This window comes from Pleurotus ostreatus (assembly GCF_014466165.1).
Source record: "Pleurotus ostreatus strain PC9 chromosome Unknown scaffold_3, whole genome shotgun sequence".
NCBI classification, from domain to species: Eukaryota; Fungi; Basidiomycota; class Agaricomycetes; order Agaricales; family Pleurotaceae; genus Pleurotus; species Pleurotus ostreatus.
Genome location: NW_023503158.1, coordinates 1493355 through 1514028, shown reverse-complemented (window position 1 = coordinate 1514028; position 20674 = coordinate 1493355). Strand labels below are relative to the sequence as shown.

General features: G+C 51.7%; 3 protein-coding genes across 3 annotated transcripts; 1 reads left to right on the top strand and 2 right to left on the bottom strand.

Annotated features, from left to right (window-relative positions):
• Positions 1-5502: 5502 nt before the first annotated feature.
• On the bottom strand, positions 5503-6675 carry PC9H_005002 (uncharacterized protein; the record flags this gene model as incomplete). The annotated part of the gene is made up of 2 exons (XM_036774581.1): positions 5503-6503; positions 6558-6675. The coding sequence occupies 2 exons, from the start codon at positions 6673-6675 to the stop codon at positions 5503-5505; spliced, it is 1119 nt and encodes a 372-aa protein (XP_036633083.1).
• A 9484-nt stretch (positions 6676-16159) lies between these two features.
• Positions 16160-16911, bottom strand: PC9H_005001 (uncharacterized protein; the record flags this gene model as incomplete). The annotated part of the gene is made up of 2 exons (XM_036774580.1): positions 16160-16718; positions 16769-16911. The coding sequence occupies 2 exons, from the start codon at positions 16909-16911 to the stop codon at positions 16160-16162; spliced, it is 702 nt and encodes a 233-aa protein (XP_036633082.1).
• Positions 16912-18198: 1287 nt separating this feature from the next.
• On the top strand, positions 18199-20008 carry PC9H_005000 (uncharacterized protein; the record flags this gene model as incomplete). Its single annotated transcript, XM_036774579.1, has 3 exons — positions 18199-18899; positions 18971-19308; positions 19389-20008. 3 exons carry the CDS (start codon positions 18199-18201, stop codon positions 20006-20008), a joined length of 1659 nt encoding a protein of 552 aa, XP_036633081.1.
• Between the last annotated feature and the right edge of the window lie 666 nt (positions 20009-20674).

Genomic DNA, 20674 nt, shown 5'->3' with positions numbered 1-20674 from the left:
AATGAAATGAAACGAAACAGTACTTATTATTATTATTAGGAGTGGATAGTGAATACATAGTGAGAATCAGAAATAATGAACGGCGAATGGTTGATAATGAATCGGGAACGGAGGGTATGGGGATGGTAAATAATGAACAGGGTATTCGGGTGGCGGGAAGTAGGGAGGTAGGTGGTAGTGAGGTGGTATTTACGGAATGATCTTCGAACATTGATCGGACATCTCACTGGAGTGGAGTACCAATTCAATATTCAATGGATTCAATGCAATATTCGTCGAAGCAGAGGGAACGCTATCGCGACGTCCGTTGTTGGCGATGAGGCCAGTGAGGAGCCAGACATATGCTACCATCCATATTTCATAGATCGTACAAAATCGGAATATGACCGAGCCCCGAGCACATAGAAGCCCGAGGTCGAGTCTGTCCCTCCTGTGTTTTCCTCGGTATCGGTCGGTACGATGACATGATGCTACTAGGCGAGCGCAAGTGTAACGAAAGATGTAACGAAAGATGTAACGAAATATAGATGTAGAAGACACTCAGGAGGAGATATAGAATGCCGGACTTGGAGAAGCGTATGTGGTATTACATTGGATATTGTTACCCGTTGTCGCCTGTTGTCAGCATGAAACCAAGCAGGTCCTCGGACGCCTCAGAGTACAGCTGTGCTACAGGCGAACTACTGTGCTCTTTCATCCAATGCCTCTGCTATCCCTCTTACACCCCTCTCCCCCTGTCCTCTCCTTACTGCCCCTCTCCTTCTCCTGTCGTCTCCCCTTCCTACTTCCTGCTTCCTGCTTCCTACTTCTTGCTTCCTGCTTCCTGCTTCCAGCTCCCCCGCCGGCGACTGGCCAAGCCCAGACTCATTAAAAGTTCCAAAGTACTCACCCACCCACCCACTCACACGCTCATCGAAAAACACGTAAGGTCGGCTTCTAAACACAGTCCCACATTCAAGCAGTCCTCCTACGTTTCGACGTCAACGAGTCTTCCACGTATCCTGCCAGCAATGGAGCTCACACCGCACGAGATGCGGGCCTATTGCAGGTCTATTGTACGCAGGCTACATTGAATTTGGTAGTACATCAAGCACACCGCGACGCCGTCGAGTCTATTCCATTCCATAAACTTAAAAGTCAAAGTCACTAAGAGAAGTAGGATAATGAGAATGAGAATGAGAAGCGGTACATAGACGGCAGGAGAAGGCACAGTTAGAACGCCGGGCTCCGAGAAGGGGTATAATTATTTGATTGCACACGCATATGCAAAGTATGTGGCTATGTCTACTACGAGTAGGTCGTCCACGGTGAATCAGTGTCTTGATTCTGCTCTGTGCTAATAATACACACCCGCCTGACAATGATTGATGATTGAATATTGATGAATTGACGACCCCCTATCCCCCTTTCCTCTAACTTCGGACTTCGCGTCCAGACTCAGTCAACCTTCCAACTTCTACCTACTTCTCCTACCTACTTCTCCCCTTCTCTGCACTTCTCCTACGTAGTTGCACTACCAAAATTCCAATCGACTATTCGAAACATTCACCAACTCCAGTTACGTCCCCGTATCGATCCTCCCACTGTCAGCGGCGAATATGTGAAGAGGGGAATATGGGTGTTCTGCCCGAGGTGGAGCGCTCGAGTTTCAGTGAAGGCGGATCCGTTGGAGGTTTTGTTGAGTTTGTGGTACAGTGGGTCTGTAGCATAGGACTTGAAGCTTGATGGTGGAGGAGCAAGTACTCACACAAATTTGAACAGGTAACAGAAATTGCACGGGACAGCACGAGTCGCCCGTTCCGTTTGTTTGCTGTGTAAGTATGTCTGCGCAAGTCCCTTCAGGACGTATACAGTCTCGACGTTCTACACCAAGGAAAGAACATCAGTGACCTTTGAAATACTGTCGTTTACTCAGTTCGTCAATGTACATGATGTGTGTCCGCAGAAGCACATGCCCGGCGTTCTATCTGCTACTTAGGCGTCTGCAAGTTTCGTTACGTGCGTTATAGTTCAAGCTCGTTGATCATTCGAGGCTTCTACTACATACGCAACTGAACTTCTGGGACCGGGTTCCAATCGAACATTCACGACATTCATAGTTGAGCCGCAGGTCACTGCAGCGGCCGTCCTACGTTCTCTTCCCGGTATAGAGCACCCGAGCCCTCGAGCTTTCTTTGTGCGTGGATCTCCTCAAGGGTGATGTCCAATGTCCATCGCCCGGATGCAGAGCTCCATCTTCCCCTCCCGCCGTGCTTGAGCTCCTTCGCGTCAGACGTCCAGACCAGTTAACGTTTGACCTCCCGCTACCTAGTTCCGAGTTCCGAGTTCTAGTGGAATGTCCGTGACACCCATCCGTTGGCGGACCATTGGCCTTTGACGGTGCGGTAGGTGTGTGGGCGTGCGTAGGCGTGCGTGGTGTACACCGCACACCTTGATCTTGATGAGACCTTGTTCCAACAACTACGCACATCTACATACATCCTTGTTCTCATTCTCATTCTCATTATATCCTCAATCTGGAGGTGACCCAGAGGAAGAAAGAGGATCTCTCAACGGGTAGTACTCACAGATGCTCGTGGTAATAGTCGACTCTCGAGTCGCTAGATTCTTGGACTCTTGGATTCTTGGACTCTTGGACTCCCCGAGCTGGAGTCACTTCGTTACATGGAACAGGGACGGAGCAGGGACAGAGGATTTTGTTGAAGATTTCAATGAAGTTGTGAAGTCAGAGTGCTGCAATGTGGAACTCTTGTTCCTGGAAGTCAGTACGACGATAGACTCTCCCCCTAGGGCCCCTCTCCCCTAACTTCCTTCTCCCTCTTCATATGGCCCATCCGCTCACCTCCCCGAGTCCAGACACCCTCAACTTCTAACCTTCTAACCTTACCCACCCAGCTTTCTTGCACTCCTTGCACTCCCCTTCCACCTTCTACGACCAATCCAGAATTCCAACGGAACGTTCACGACATTGCCTCAGTTACATTATCATGTCCCACCATCAGATCCTCCGGTTCTGTGTATTCTGCCCGAGGTGGATCAATGGGAGCCCTGGCGGAGGTACGGCTAATAGGCGCACTGCTCACAGAGTCACAAGCACGTAGCCTAGTAGGCGTTCGTAGGCGCGTGTGTATGTGTACACCGTCTACCGTCTGCGAATTCGAGTATCTCGATGCACGATCACGATCACAATTGCAATTGCAATTGGAATTGGAACCTTGTTCTCCGATAAATTGTACTTATAATCCTCTCCTTGTTCTCCGACTTCGACAATCCCGAGTGCTTCCCGAATCCCAGAATCCCAGAATTCCCGAATCCCAGGGGTGTCCGTGTCTTTGTTCCCAGCTTGGTGCCTCTTAATCAAAGCGTTAACGACAACAAACACCGCGTCGAGCGTCGAGGCCTGAGGACTTTACTAGGGTCGACCTTCTCGTTCTTGACCTTCCGCTGACCCCCTTTCATCGTAGGGTAGGGTCTCGTCGAGTTTCACAGGCTTTCATCCGTCCCGACGCAGAATCACCCTCCTCGAAAGTGACTGTAGACAGTAATATACCGTATACTTATGTCCTGTAGTTGTTTCGTCCTGCGCAGGCCATGTCTCGCCAAGTTCAAAGCGGGTACGTTATATACCATACGTCGAATTCTGACCTTGTTGTCCAATAATCGATAATCACCAATTCAACCATCCTTCGTTCTTCGTTCTTCTCCCTCCACGCGCCGTCGCTGTCGTTGTTTTTCGATATCATACGTATACGTACCATAATCACATAATCACACCAGTTCTGGTGTACTCTCCACTCGTCCTCTTTCTTCGATTCGTTGGTTCTTGGTTCTCAATATCATGATTATCGGCGGAATCAGAGGGAACAGAGGGAGGGAGTCCTAGTCAGGAGTCGCGCGCCGAGTGCTTCCCTTCCGCCCTTCCGCCCTTCAATATTTCACTATCAATATTCAATATTCAATCCACCAATGCACCAATCCGCCAATCCCTTTCCATCCTTTCATCGTTCCCCCAATCCGTCCTTCCACTCCTACGCGACGGCGGTGGCCACGTACGTACGGGTGTATGCAGTATGCAGTAATGTGCTTGCTGCCGTAGGACGTCCAGGCTCGAGTAGGTTCGGGAGGGGTCGGGAGGGTTCATGCGTGCATGTTGAGGGCCTCGACTCAATAGTCAATAACCAATAATCATTAATCATTAATCATCGTCCAACCACGCAAGTTCCACGTATCCTCGCGTCGTCGCGTGTCCTTCGCGTACAATATCATCATTAACTCGTCACGTCGTGTCATGGCAGCACGGAACACGATGCACGAAGCACAGAACACGCGCCGCTCGAAGCCGCTGGACCTCAAAACACAAACATCAATCCCCACCCACCCATTAACCCAACTTACTAACCTTTAGCCCACTAACCACTAACCCGCTGAGTCATTCGTACGCGAGGAAAATGAAAAGCGAAATGAATGCATTGGAAGGAGACGGAGATGAAGTCCGTGTCTCCATCTCCGGACTCCGTCTAATATTTATTACCTACAATTACTTACACATTACTCTTACACATTACCCATGGTCGGTCTTGGTCCTGCTCTTGAATGTTTTCCGTGTTCACGCAATCCGCTCAAACTGCGAATACGATGCTAAGGACGTTATGAACGTTATGTTATGTTATGCTTATTGGTTATTGATAAAGAGTGTGGGTGGTTGACAACAACAGTTTCTTACTACTACTACTACTACTTCTACTACTACTAGGAATGAGCGACTTGATTTGTACACTGACAAGCAAAATGATCGAACGTTGAACGAAAGAATAGACACGAAGGAGTGTATGTGTGTATGTACGTATAGTATGTGGAATGTGCAATCTCAGTAACTTGGAAACAGAAACATTTGGGAGATGGGGGTGGGGTGGATTATCGAAGCAGGAGTATGGTAGAATAGTGCACCAGACACCCAGGAGTGCAGTGGGGCGGGGATTTTAGCGTAGCGTGAATAATGTGGACTCGATGTCGACGGGGGGTGCTCGAGAAGCGGGGTAGTGTTGGATGGCGTAGAGGAGAGGATAGCGGAGGGTGTTGTGTTGTTTGTAAAGTACGGTAATGGAGCGTGGCGGTGGGGTGCGTGGTGGTACAAATGCATCAATAAGTAGCGGCGGTAAAAAATATACTGGTTGAATATGAGAAAAGAGGAACGAAAACTTGATCTCGAACAATCAACAATCGGCAATCGAACGTCGGACGTGGGCACAACGGGGGAACGGGGGTAGGAGGGGGAGAAGTGGGGGAGGGGAGAAGGTGCATATAGTAGGGTACAGTGTCCAAAATGATGCACATGAACGAACAAAGCGTTGGTTGGTTGGTTGAGGCCGCTGGCAGGGAGCTCGGAGGCGTCGGTTGACGACGCGGAGCGGGGCCGCTAGTAAAGCGGGCCATGTCCCTGATGGGGCACGTTGGCGTTGGCGTTGATGGTACAGCCCGAAGGCGAATGGCAGTAGCGGAGGATTACGCAGCAGCAGCACTCGCGTTCTTCATCGAAAAGAACTTGAGGCACGTCATCGCGATATCCTTTTCCTTCTCTGCCCGCCTCCCGGCCTTCTTCTCCTGCTCACGTTCCCTCTCGATCCTCGCAAGCTCGTCGCGTTCGCGCTCCTCATGGGCCTTGATTGCCTGCGCCGAGAACGGGTTGTTGTTCATGGCGGGGCTCTGCACGTCCAACTCGGGAAGATATATCGGGGTGATCCTCTTCTCCTTGCCCTCCCTGCTGCCCTTCTTCCTCAAGACGGGCTTCTTGTCCGTGGGCGTGAGGAGGACGGCGGGGATGGCGGGAACGGGGGGTGGGACCTCGCGCGGTGAGGGCGCGGGTGGGGGCGAGGATGAGCGGGAGCGGCGCGGGGCGGGGACGACGATGGAGTGGGCACGGTGGTGCCGCGATTTTGTGCGCTTTGCGGGGGCGGGGGAGTGGGCGTCGGTGGGGAGGGGGAGGGGGAGTGTGAAGGAGCGCGGTGTTATGGGGGAGGAGGCGGAGGAACACGATGACGTCGACGCCGATGACGAGGATGTTGAGGAGGAATAAGATGAAGCGGAGGAGGAGGAAGAGCAGGAAGAGGCGGAGTGGAGGGAGTCGATGGTGAGGCGCGAGGACTTGCGTTTGAGTTTGGAGTCTGCTGCGTTTGCTGGGTCGCGGAGGTTGGAGCAGGAGCGGGCAGAGAAGAGGGAGCGGTCCATGCCCTGGAGGGAGGACATGGACGTCTGGGCACGGGGCTGGCGCATGCGCAGCTGGGGCGACGGCAGGGGCTCGGGCTCGAAGACGGGGGACGGGGCCCGTGGAGGGGGCGACGCCGGGCGGGCAAATATCGAGCTGGCAGGCATCTTCGTACTTTGTTGGTGGTGTTGGCGTTGAGTGAAGACGAGGCAGCGGCGGTGGAGACCATCTTCGTCTCGGCTGCCCTTCTCTTTATAACTCCCTCCAAAACGCGAAACGCGCGCCAAATCCATCTCCCTCCCTTTCCAGGCAGATCAGATCCGCGATCCGATCCGCATCCGATGCAAGATCTCACACACGCGGATCTCAGATGGGTCATTATTCCTTTTGGGGGTGATGCTTTGGGTGACATGGTGTGACTCTTCTTTGCCTTGCTCTTCCTGTTGAGCGAGTGCTGTTGACTTGTTGCCCATCCCCGCACGTCGTCCCATTCCCGTATCCGTCCCCCCAATATCCGTTCATTCGCTCGTTCGCCCATTCCTTCTCATTACTGTATTTTCATTTCGTTTTATTGGCAATCAGTGAGACACCAATAGTAACTCGCCTCCGCTCCCTCCCCCCTCTCCCTACCCTCCTCCTCTCTACCCTAAGTATATCTACCCATCTATGTGAGGCCTTTTCGGCTGCGTATGTTATGAGATATATGATATGTTTTGATGTTTTGATGTTTTGACATCGCCCCTCCAATCTCTCCGTTTCCGCTCTAACAACCTAAACAACCCAAGCAATCTATACAGCATTGTTATCCGGGTCCACTGCGCCCGCGCGTGACAGCAGGTGACAACGCCGTACGGGCGTCGGTGAATATGTGAATATTGGGATGGTGCTGATATGTTGTGTTTCACCGGCGAATAAAGCCCTCCATCCCCTTCTGCGCACATCCGTGCACATCGACATGCCCCCTTGCGCACGCTTCCTTCTCCGTATTTTCTCGCCTATCGTTCCTTGCGCTTCCGTCCGAGCACATCGAATACATACACAGCACAGCATACGACTCTTCCTTGAGCACATCTCCTTCCGTGCACATCGAAATTGATATTCTGCATACTCAACATACTCAACATACTATATTCAACACCCATCATGTAACCACTAGCACTCCCCCTTACTACCCAGTACCCACCACCTACTACATAGTACCTAGTCCTTTCATAGAGCTTCTCCTTCCGGTCACATCGACATAACGCTTCGGCACTCGGCACTCGGCTCTTGTAGTGAGTTATGAGAATGACTTGGGCGAGCGAATGAGAGTTCTGGGAGGTTTTTTGGGGGGGGAGACCTCCGAGGTGGACATACGCTGACATACACTTACTACACTTGAAGCGGGTGTACGTGTTGCGCTTGACGACCGCCCCCTCCACCCCTCCACCCAACCAAATATACTCCAAATATATACGTGACTCTGCACTTCCATTCCTCTATTCCTCCTCCTCGCGATGCTGATGCTGATGCTGACGAGGAAATGAGGAACATAGGAACATCATGCGCAGGAACGTATTACATAGCCAATCGTCATACGAGCGTACTTACCCACGAACACACCGGAGCACCTCATCTACGTATGTACTACGTACCACGATCCCCTTTCTCATTCTCTCATTCTCCCTCCCAAATTCTGAATGTCGTCTCCTCTCCTAAATCCTAAATCATCCAGACACTGCGCTATGATATATGATATATGATATACGACCACGCACACCCCATAATTGATTACATTCCAATTTGCAACATACCCGCCCCGCCTCCGCCTACATGATCTTGCAGTTTTGTGTGATCTTGCAATTTTAGTTTAGTTTATGAGGAGGGGGCGGATCGACGCCCGACGCGCTTGTGAGTGAGTCCTTTGTCCTTTGCCCTTTGCGTCTTGGCCGGCGCTCGGCTAACTAGCACGCTAAAATTCTCAATTCACCGTACATACGACACATGTAACTTACAATTCACCGTGCATTATGCATATGTCATGATTGTCATCGGGACGTCACGCCCATACTACACGTTTTGGTCGATTGGAGGCGCGTGATTGTTCAATATTCAATATTCACTTTTCACTGGTCACTGGTCACTGGTTTTCGCGGCTTTGTTTTTATTTTCGACTGCGTATGTCATCGACTCATCGACTCTAGTGTTAGATGTTATGCATTGAATATTAAATGTTAGTCTCCCGCGTAACATCGATCCCCAGCACTGAGCGCAGCAATTAATAAACGAATAGCAATCGGACTACGGACTACGGGCGATGTGATGTCGTGTGGTGTGGTGTTTAGCGGAATGTGGAACTCGTTTTCATGTTTTCATGTTTTCGTTTCCGATTCGATCGCCGGCCGGCGGTACGTCCTTCGAGGCCTGAGGCGAGCGCGACGCGACGCGTTACATCGTTGCGTCTCGCTTTATTGCATATTCAGTCATTTTCAGTCATTTTCATATATTTTTGGACTATGGAGTATGGAGTATGGAGTACGATCGCGGTCTAGCTATCTAGTCTCGACCGTCGACTACTCAAATATTCAAATTCAAATATTTATGATATATGGTATATACATACGCATCGACGTCGGCGCCTCCTGGTCGACGACTCGAGTACGCGCATGCGCAGAGTCCAGACGCATGTTTCTCCGCCCACCCAGAGGCACAGGGCTGTGGCAGGGCGGGCCGACCACCCACGGACCTCGGGCTGCCAGCCTAAACCAATCAGCCCCTTCCTCACCACCGAGTCTCCGAGTCTCCGAGTCTCGCCACTTGCCCCTTCCCGCTTTTTACCTCCGGTGATATCATACGCATTCCAGCGTGTTCGATGACAATGACAATAACAATACGCAGCGGATGTTCGGGATGGATACCGGACGCCGGGTGCATGATATCATGATATCATGGGTCTGTCGATCAAACATGCCGGACTTGCGGAAGGGGCTGGAGGGGAGGGGAGGGGCGTCCATGTTTTTTCAATCGCGGAGGCGTGCACACTGCAGGGGTTGGGAGGTGCCGGTGAGGGTGAGGGGGTGACAGAATCAATACGTTTTACTGGATGTGTGGGCGGTTGCGGTTGCCATTCGCCAGTCGGGTGACACGTCGTTCGTGCGTTGGGGATTTTGGGGGTGGTGTACAACTTGAATCGTCAGTCGTATTGCAGTCGTACGACTCCAAACTGGCTACGCTCGTGCGTGTAAACGTTCTTCCGGGGCGAAAAGCACCATGATTAACTATTCAATATTCAATACCCGAGGATTATGCTCGTACATGTACGGTCGTTAGTCGTTACGCGTTAGTCGTTACGCGTTCTATCTTATGTCTTATGTCTTTTTTGCCGCGCACGAGAATCATTATCATTGTGACACGACCAACCCAGGCGAAAACACGTCGTCGTCCCGTTGACACAAAGCACACAAAGCAACACAAAGCGACACGAAGCAAATCCGTTAACCGCGAGTCCGCGACCCTCACCCCACCCTTTCTCTGCCCTCTCTCGATCGTAAACGCGTGCCCGCTACATTACATACGCTCCTTAACCTCACTTAACCGGGACGTCTGAGTCCTGACTACGCTGGGACACGTGGAGGACACGTCTAGCTAGAGCTGGTAACTGCGCGTCGCGTACCTTCTTATTGTGGTAATGTGATAATGTGATATTAATGACGCGTTGGCACGGGAGACGCGTCGAGTGACTCGGTCGACGGTGGAGGGTCGGAGGGGCGGAGTAGAGTGGGGCACGTGTGCTAGTAGTAGGACCTCCCGCAATAGATGAGAATCGAGTCATCGCACCAAATGACCAATACACCAATATACATGTCACGGTGTGTGTGTGCGTGGTGCCGCTATCTCCACATTCCACACAGAACATCCACCATCCACTTCTATGTACTCACGCGCCTGGGAACGATACCGAGTCACACCAACTCCCACCACCAACCACCAACTCCCACCACCAACACATTCAGCTCCAGCGAACTCGTTCATGCCTCGTCCATGACATCCATGACGTAAGTACGACATAAAGACATAACGAGTACCTTTCTTCTTCACTTCTCTGCTTCTCTGACATAACGAGTCCCCTGCAACGGTGACTGGTGACTCGTCTTCGGGTGGGAACGCTCCCACCGATCCCATATCCTCACCGATTGCTTTCCATGTACACGCGTCTCTATAGCACCACCTCACCACCGCACCACCGCACCATCGCATCGCAATATTACTTCCCCTGATGCATGACGCATGATGATCGAGAGACGAGCTCAGGGTGGATTGGGGAGAAGGAAGAGGAGGGACAATGGATGGCGGATGGCGGATTTGACGGTGGGGCGTGGGTGGTTCAAAATATCGAAGGGGAGGCTGAGGCTGGAGTCTGGAGGAGAGGAGAAGGGAGAGTAGGGACGCGTAGAGACTTGAGGAACAATGGGAAGAAGCACCCAGCAAGGCGCGCGTATGCTATCGCGATCTACGTCCTGCGTACGTACGCGTGTACGGTACGGGCCAGGTACGGGTAGGAGAACAATGGCGAACGCGTATGTATGTATGTATGTATGCATGTATGCTGTGGGCGTACTTCTCCCTTCTCCCTTACTTCTCCCTTGCCTTGCCGCGTCTCGCTTGTTCGCTTGTGGTTCTCCCATCTCGCTCTCAGAGTCCGATGCATGATGGTCCAGGTCGGCTGTTATCCAGAAGGTCGTACGTATATTTACTTATCGCGTTGAAGGGACGCGGCGACGAACAATGGCAAGAAGGTTGGATGATGGGATCATCGATCACCTGGACAATGGTGTGTTGGTGCGTGTCCACTTCTCCACTGCTCCCATTCTCCCGTCTAGCTTCTCGTTCTAAGATTCCGAGACTGATGAGTGTTAGGCATTGATGCAGATGTGATGATCGACTGGATAGGTCGCACACCTACGCACTGGGTCCATTGTCCTCTTACCCCCATCGCCTCTCTACCTTCTTACCAACCGACATCTCGAGGACGCCCGCAGATACCTGCTTGGATTCGCGTGCTGCGTGGTTACCACACTCAGCACGAAAGAGAAGTATCTCAAGAGCCCAAGAACGCACGCGCGAGTCACGCGCAGTGGTCTCGATATAGGCTATAAGACCGAGGCACGCATACGGAGAAGCGCGTACGCACCTCCCCAATCGGCTTCCAGTCCAGCTGTCTGGGAGGTAAGGAGGGCGAAGAAGACGAGAAGCACACACTCTCTCAGTGTCACTTGGCCATTTGTGCAGATGTAGAGATGTACGTGTGGGTGATCGAACGATGAATAAATTAATGATGAATGTCAGACGAGTGATTCGACGTAGGTCCCACTATCAGTGCTGGTGCTGGTGCTGGTGCTGTTACTGTCATAACAGTGTCAAATTGCCATCAGCGAAATTAAGGAAAAGGGCGGATGTATGTCAGACGCGTACTTCCGCCTGTAGGATTGCTGTAGCAGAGTACTTAAATGTAGGGTACTACGACACTGCCGACGCGTGGACGCGCCATTCAAGCGCTCAAGGTCTTTGTCCCCATCCCCTCATCTCCAGAACACCCATGATGTAGAAGCGTAGACACCCATGATGTAGAAGCGTAGGAGTGAGGACAACGCGCTTCCACCGGAATGCGTCCACAGACACTATACGCGCTGAAACTGGGATTCGCATGCTGTACGGGGCGTGGTTACTACGCCCAAGCCTCACCAAGCACCAAGCACCAAGCACCAAGCCACCAAGAAGACTCGGAAGGGCTGAGAAGTACTGACGCGTGCGTTGCGTGGGGCGTGGATGGTGCAGATGTGGATAAGGTCCATACATCCATACGTATACCCTGACCGAGTTTGGATACGCGCCTTCCGCTCCCGGTCAGAGAAGAATGAATGAGAGGGTTATACATTTATAATAGGAAGGAAGGCGAAGGTGAGAAGCACCAGGACCATCCCACCCACTCGCGTCAGTGCTATTGACGTTGCAATTAATAAATTTTTGAAAGCTCGATGTGTCAGTGTCAGTATCGTCTCAGAATATTACTATCAGCTTGAAAAGGAAGAAATATATGTCAGCCCCCCCGATCTCCCAGTCTCCCAACCTCCTGTATCCTGCAAGTTAGAAGCCATTCGCTATGCACCGCAGAGCCCACTATCCTTCGTATCATATAGTTCGGAGCAGCTTCCCCACAACAACTGGACAACGGCCATCGGCCGATGTATCCGTACACCGGCACGCTCTCCGTACTCTACAGTAAACCAGCAGCAACTCAGCGTAGGCACGGACGCTCGAAGGGATTCGCGTCGTATGTATCTTAATGCGTTGATGGCGTACCCAAGGTCCGCATTGGGTCCGTATTTGTATACGCGCCCTCCGCTTGAGGAACGCAGTTGGAAGAAGGAAGAATCGTTCATGGTCAAATTAATTAACAGGCCACCGCGCATCCTCAATGGGGGATATGCGGTATTCGTATGTGGTGCGCGATGGCTTGAGTGCCGATCGGCGACGAGAGGACATATACTGATAACATGATGAATTTCGTTCGGACATAACAGGGTCCCCCTGTGTTGTTGGCCTTAGGTACTACTTTACGACTGCACTAGGACTATATAAGTCCTCCTTCGTCCCAACGAACGACGCCCTGCGCAGTTGCTAATTAGTTACTTCTCCAGCCGAGAAGTCCGCAGGCAGGAATACCTGTGGATGTTCGTGGACGCCAGAAGGGATTCGCGTGGTAGCGGCCATCGTGCCCTACGATGCGTGTAGGGATGGATCATAGCAGGCCCATATTGGGACACGCGCCCTCCGCTTCTAGTCGTTGGAGTGACAGAAGAGGTGAGGAAGGAGTGAGGAAGGGGAAGGCGGGAAGCACCCATCCACTGCTATCGCGCGCTAGTGCTGTTGACAGCGCAATTAATGAAAACTGCTGATCGACCCAAAGCCACTATCAGCTCGAAAAGGAAGACCCCACCGCACATCCTTAGTGTTAATGAGCAGGGGGGGTGTACGTATGTGGTGCGCTGTAGTGCATGAATGCGGATCAGCCATACCGCGACGCAAGGACTGTAATTTTGGCGCGTTTGTTTTTTGTGAACCCTCGGGGTGCGTGGGGTACGTCGTGATAAATAATCTACCAAGAAATGTAGATGAAGGGGGGACTGTTAACCTCACTTGAGAACGCCCGGCTCCGAAGCTAGCAGAGAACTTGACCGAGACTGGAGGGAGGGGCAGAGATGGAATAGAGTTCATGACATACCATACACGACGCTCCACGAAGCACTCATCGTCAATTAATTAAACGTGTATGTCGACGATACGGAGCCTGTCCTCCCGGTTCCTTTCCTGTCTTCCCTTCCCAGACTGAGGTTAATACACACGTGCTTGTGTTTGTTGTCGAAGATGAGCAGCCCGACTGCGTCGACATATGTTCAAGAAAGAAGCACGAGAAGGCAGAAGAAGCGCACACCACGCCCTTCTCCCCCTTTGTGGCAGACTTCAGAATGAAAGTGGTGGGTAATGATACCGGTAGTGGGTGCATTAACGCAGACGACAGCGAACTTCGAAGGAGGTCGATGTTCGACGTCAGATGGAGAATGAAAAGAAGCTCTTCTCCTCCTATTACCACTCCTCTTTCTACCACTCGTGGTAATATGAGCGTATATAGTACGCGACGTGTCACTTTTACTGCGAAGGTCCCGAAATTCGCCAGGAAGTCCGCCAAAAGTAGCACTCGCTGGAGCGCTGCAGTCGTTGTGAGTGGCTGGTGTCAGCGTGATCGATATCGCTGAGCGAACCGAAAATCGAGCGTCGAGTGTAATGAAATGGGCTGATTGATTTGATTGATTGATTACCACGTCCAATTACGCCTCTATTAGGCAATTCCATCAGTTCGCGGTCACACAAGGAAGTGTTGGGCGAAGATCGTCGGAGGGTTGTACGAACTTCTGAGCCTATAAAGAGGCTGTGAGGGCCCCATTTAGGAAGCCGACCTTCCCGATTTATCGTCTGCGAGACGAATTGAGGACGCTCCTATCGAAATCGGATCTCCCCTGTCTGCCTGTCCTGCTTCCTTCTGTCCCATTTCCTTCGAGTCTTGCTAGTAGCAGTGACAGTGTCTCGTGTGTAGTAGCCGGACGCGTCGCTCCCGTACTTCTTTAGTGCTTCGACGTGGTGCGTGTCATATATCGCTGCAAGTGCCAGGTTGTGCTATTGCTATCACTGGTGCTATTGCTATTACTGCGCCTGTTTGGTGGCAGTACGCGCTTCTTTTGACAGAATCAGAGCTTCTTCCCCTCCACAGCCTGCCTACTGTGAGCGCCAGAACAGGGTAGTGGAATGAAGGAAGCATACAAGGAGAAAGAAGATGTCGACGACGGTAGATGGCCCTAGGTAGACTTCCTCAGCTACCTCAGATGTTCTGGGCTGCTTCTCGCCTTGCTGATGTTCCTGGTGGCTCTGTGACTCTTTGCGTAGTGACGTTGAGTCATGGACGCCCTGGACTCCTGGCCCGCTCGCCTACGTTCCGTACTACAGCCTGACTTGAGTGAAAAGCCTACTCGGACCTACCCCGGACGGCAAGAATGGAAGTCAATCGCATAGCCCTGTTCGGAACGTTCGTCTTCTCCCTCATTCCCTCCTGGCGGTAAAGCACTCTCCCAAGGCTGACATACACAGCAAGAAATGTGACTTCAAAAAAGTAACTCGGCCGAGTCGATAGATACCCTGCGGCGGAACGTACTACGTGTTCGATGCTCAGAACCTCAGTGTGCACGTCGACTAGCACAAGCCCTGGCTGTTCTATTCCGACGGTAACTAGTCCACTAGTCTGCAACGAGGCCGCTCAGCGCTCCCAGCACTCGTTAACGACGGCTTCACTAGCGAACTCAGATGCGGATCCTCAACCCGCCTCGAGGACGTGCGAGCATCAATTCATGTTGCTTCGCCCTGCAAGTACGTAGATGCATGCGCACATGACCCCATCACGTCGTCGATCGTACTTGGCGCGAGTCGCTACGGAGTGCTCAGTACCGGTGAGCCCATTGTGTTAATTCATCATGGATCGTCGATTCATCTCTATTGGTGTCAATGCATTGAGTGTACGGATCCGCGTTCAAGGCCAGGAGCCAAGTCGTGCATGCGCCTTATTTGGAGGACTTTCAGGTTCCTTCAAAACATACCTCTTTCGGATTCCAGACTCGGATTGGATGGCGACGTACCGCACTAAATGGGACAATTAGATCCACGCAACGATGGCAGGCGCAGTGAGTCAGCTGGAAGATGTATCACCCAGCAACTAAGCCTGCTGCTTATATCAGATATCTGACCCTCGCGCAGCACGACTGATAGCAATCCCGAGCTAGAAGTATGATAGTAGCAACGAAAGACTAGTGGCTCGGTATCTAACGCCACCAGATAGGTGTTTTCCGTTATCTAGTTATCAGGGTCGGTGGGCCGCCTGAGTTCCTGGATCCTGGTGCAACTTACCTCCTTCCTAGTTCGTCCGATAATCACTCACAGACGCCGAACGAACGAGAAACCGGTATTGGTATCGAATATTGAATGCCTGACCGAAGGGAGAAAGACAAATATAGATGAAAACATAAGTCGGAGTTGTCACGGTCACGACTCATCGATACTTCTCGGAAACTCACTAATATTCCGACAAGCGAGATCGGGATGTGTGCGGTGTACGGTGTATATGATGCCCCACTGGCTGCCACTGCACCCCTCGCCAGACCCCCATAAGAATGTATGACCGTGACGCACGTATGGCATCACCGTACCACCGAAACATAGCGGAAGCAAAAACAAACCCAGTTGGCACTAGGAAGCGCCGCCCCCCCCTTATCTCCCCGCTCCGCCCCTACCCTAGACCTACCCCCATACTCCGCCCCCTACTCCTTCGGTCGTCCCCTCCTAATCTAATCTAAAACCGTCGAAAACCCCATTTTGTTAAATCTCCTCCTGTTCTCCTCCACCCTCCCCCCACCCTCGATCGTACACTGTCCAGGTGACACTTGCCCTGACGACTCGGAGGCGGTGCCCCTTCAGCACATCCTCGACACTCTCTAGACTCGGTGTCGAAGTCGAGAGTCGGGAGCAAATCGGTTTACTGTCGACTCGTGCCCCTGGGCCTTGGCCGATGACCGGGACCGCCTGACCCCCAAGGTACTTCGGATTCCATTCATCATCATCATTGTATGGGTCGAGTCCGCAAATGACATTAGCTATAGGCTCTGGACGACAGGATAACTTGAAGTATGTGGAGCTTTTGATTAGATTTGTTTGATTGCCCCGTTCTGCTACGGATATGGCTGCGAGTACCGGTGCATCGCTGTTATTGACACCCAGCTGGTCCGCTGGACGACCTTGGGAATTTTCGAGTTGATTGGGCCAATAAGAGGGGGGAGTGGTGTGATTGCTGTCGGACAGCCAAGCTAAATTGGGTAAGAGGAAGATTGGGCGTGGATTTGGGGTGCCGAAGCGAGCGTACGCTGCACGCGTGGGGTCACTGTAATGAGATCATTGACATCTACATCAGCTGCTGAGTAACTCAGTAACCCGTGCACCCAGTCACCTGGATGATAGAAGACAGAGACAGAAGACAGAAGACAGAAGACAGAAGGGGGGCGGGTGGCACGGCGGACCATGCATCGATAGAACTGGAACATCAAGCCACAAATCCCTATGGGTCGCTTGCGCATTCTGGGGCAGGCGGAACGGTGCTTATTCAGAAGGTCTTTCGTACGGTGGAGACCTTTGAAATTCGTGCGATCGATTGTGGCGTATGTATGTATAAGTGTCGCAACGAATCGAAAAAAGATGAGGGAGTTTGAAGGAAGGAGTAGCCTCTGTCACGCAATGGCGGACATGAGGCGCACTGCACGCAAATTTCGTATTGAGGTGGTTGCGTTGATACCAGTGGCGGCCTTCCCGCCTTTTCCTGAATCGTAGACACTGTCATGGGTGTTTCGATACTGTATGGGATCGTCAACCCGAGTAAGCCGCCATGCGAGCAGCGCCATGCCTCGAGGCTGCCGCGAGCCAAACAATTTCTCGTAAGAATTGGATTTGCAGTTCTTTTCGTTGGGTGTTCTGTCAAGGTCCCCTGATCAATGCCACTGCTATTGCTCAGCAGGAACCTACGCGAAGGATAGAATTCGAGAAGAAGGGATCCGAACAAGCGATTCAAACGGCCAGTCCGCAGATGGGGTTTTGCTTCCTTCGTTCATTCAGTGGAGGGTCTCCTGGATACTAGTTGATGCACCATCAGTATGTGTATTAATAGGGTAGGACGCCGAACCGAAGATCGGTTCTCGTGTGCGGGTTTCTACTTACTGGGTGTTTGATGATGGCATGCACATTGGCTAATGATCAGTACTATTCAGTGGCGAATCCTATACAAGACGCCTGTTGTTTCGGGCTCCGGTTTCTGGTTCTGGATGAGAAGTACCTACCAGGGGGGTTCTATCAGATATGCTCCCAATCTCACCATGCAACAGGAGGATACAGGAGAGGGCACGAGGACCAGAAGACATCGAGGCGCGTTGTCGATGTATAGGAGCAGGTGCCTCGAGCGCCCAGCGCGACATATCGTCGAAGGCTCGAGTTCTTGCAGATCCATTAAGGAATCCCCCGATTTGTCGGGGTGTATTTTTTTCTCTATTTCATATTGTGTGACTGCAACGTGTATCAGTGCCTACCGCAGATGCTGACAACAGGATGGCTGTGGCCTGTTGATGGCGTGCGCCACTGTTTCTGCTGGTGTCGCTGTCAGCCGGCATTTGGCGCGTGTAGGGGCTAAATATGGGCCAGCTCCTTCCTAATTCGACGGGGTGGCGCTTGTCAGCCAGTTTGAATTTAGAAAACAGAACAACCTTATTCTTTCTCTCTCTCTTTCCTTCTTCCATCATCTCAATTGGCTGGTCCAACAACGCCCTGGTGGTTTCTATCTTTCACAACTACTTCGCAATCTCTTCGCAACCTACACAATGTTCTACCGAACAAAATCGACTTTCGTTCTCCTCGCCTTTGTCTATTCTGCGGTTCTATGCGCTCCAGTCGCCGAATACAACGAGCAAGTAGGCTTCTCGGCGAATGGTCCTGCAGACAATTCTGCTACAGTAGGAGCGGATGCGCACATACAACCGAAGCCTGTTTTGAACGCGCTACAACAAGCTGCGCGACCTGGGGTAGACGAATCCGTCATCATCGCCGAAGAGGATCCACGTCCAGCAAGCGTGTCGAACTCCTATACGCTTGCTACGCCGACGACGTCTGAGGCTGAACAGGCTCAAGTTACTCCGACGGCGGTAACCTCAACCTCAAGCGCGTCTTCTTCTTCGGCTGCTTCATCCTCGACGTCTAGCCACGCTGAGACGACTTCTTCTGCGCCTGTCTCGACGACACCGTCGGTTCCGAACCCGTCGTTAACCACCATAGGTCATCCCCATCAGACCCCGGTGGTCATGGGATACTATCCAGGCTGGGCGGGCAATTCATACCCGCCGGAGAAGATTGACTTCGACAAATATGACTGGATCGACTTTGCCTTTGCGGAACCAGGAAGTGACCAAGGACTTCATTGGGATGATGACAAACGTTCGACCGAACTTCTAAAGCGACTCACCAAGGCTGCCCACGAGAAAGGATCGAAAGCGAAACTCAGCATAGGCGGTTGGTCGGGTAGTAGGTGAGTTTGGGGATTGATGACTCCTTTCGTCAAAATCGTAGCCGGAGGCTGACGAGAAGACTGCTGTCTAGATTCTTTTCGTCAGCCGTAAGCGAGGAGCAAACGCGTCAAAGACTTGTGAATACTATCGTTCAGGTATACCACGACGTGGAGTTGGATGGCGTTGACATCGACTGGGAGTATCCAGCTAAGAAAGGCGAAACTGATAATGAAGTCAGCGCTACCGATTCGGCGAACTTTCTCGCGTTCTTGAAACTTTTGAGAAAGACGCTTCCCGCCGATGCAAAAATATCGGCTGCGACCCAATCGTTCCCGTTCGCCAGTCCGGAAGGCCTGCCCATGACAAATGTGACAGAATTTGCCAACGAGCTTGATTGGATAGTGTTGATGAATTACGACGTGTGGGGATGTGAGTTTATTATGTTTGCCACTCCTATACTTTGCGCGTTCGGAAATGAAGTGCTAGTGGCTGATTTCATTTCATGGTAGCGTCCGCAGATAAGCCTGGTCCAAACGCGCCATTCCTTGATTATTGCGGGAACTCGACTCAACCGGAAGCGAGTGCACTAGCTGGGTTTACGGCATGGACTGCAGCAGGATTCCCTGCTTCGAAAATCGTGTTGGGAGTTCCATCATACGGATACATCTCGCGGTCGAATGCCCAGACACTTCGTCAGCGGTCTCAACACGGACGAAGGCACCACAGCCCCCGGCGAGTGCAAGGCTCCAGGAAGGTCACTCGAGATGATGGGCTGGGTGTCGTTCATGTCGCTAGTGAAGACGGGGGTGACCAAGTTCAGTTCCGTGATTTAGTCAAGCAGGGGGCTTTGGTTCAAAGCGGCCCAGCCTCTGGAATCGCTCATCCTAACTTTGTGGGTGGTGGTGGGTTTCTCAGGCAGTGGGACTGGTGTTCGCAGACGCCTTTCTTGGTTTCTACTCAGGGCCAAGGACAAGTGATCAGCTACGACGATCCCGAGTCGTTGAGGATGAAGTCTGAGTTCGTGAAGCAGACGGGGATGATGGGAGTCAATATGTTTGACGTTCATGGCGACAGCGACAATTTGGATTTGACGAAGGCGATCATCTTGGGGCTGGGGTTGGATAAATAGATAAATGTAAAAAGATTGGATCTGATTAGATAACATCAGAGTTTACGTATTTGCGCCCTACTCATCACCAAGTTATGTCTTTTGATCCTTGCTTCCACGAATCGTCAATTCAAACCATGCGCTGGCATTACTAGTCGGTGATGACACCACTGTAAATTCCATTACGGACCGAGTACACTTTTATTAACCGCAGGCTCTCACTCGATATAGCGGTTTTTGTCACACAAGGAAGGCAGAAGATCGAATTTGCATATGGTTGGTACTTCCTATGATGCTTCGAGCCCTCGCGTATGATTCATGATCTTCTTGTTTCCCAAGGTTTCGTCTAACTTTGTATTGGATTAGCAGCAAATGCATTTTGTCGAATTTGTTTGAGCGCCTTGCCAACACCCTGAACTTGCTGCAACGAAGTTATCGGGCAAACACTTCAAGTCTGATGATGAAATGAGTTCGTAGGGCCGAAGGATTTGATCAAAAAGTGATAGAGTCGCTGCCTCGCTTGCCGTCGAGCGAATACATATGGGTCGCTTGGAAGCTCGACCATGCACTCGATACATCGCATGATCAGCATGCATGGCGACGTTCTCTCACGCACAGTGGCAGTGGCCATCGGATATTCCAGTAAATATATCATCCCACTGCATCATGCGCCCTATAAGAACTATG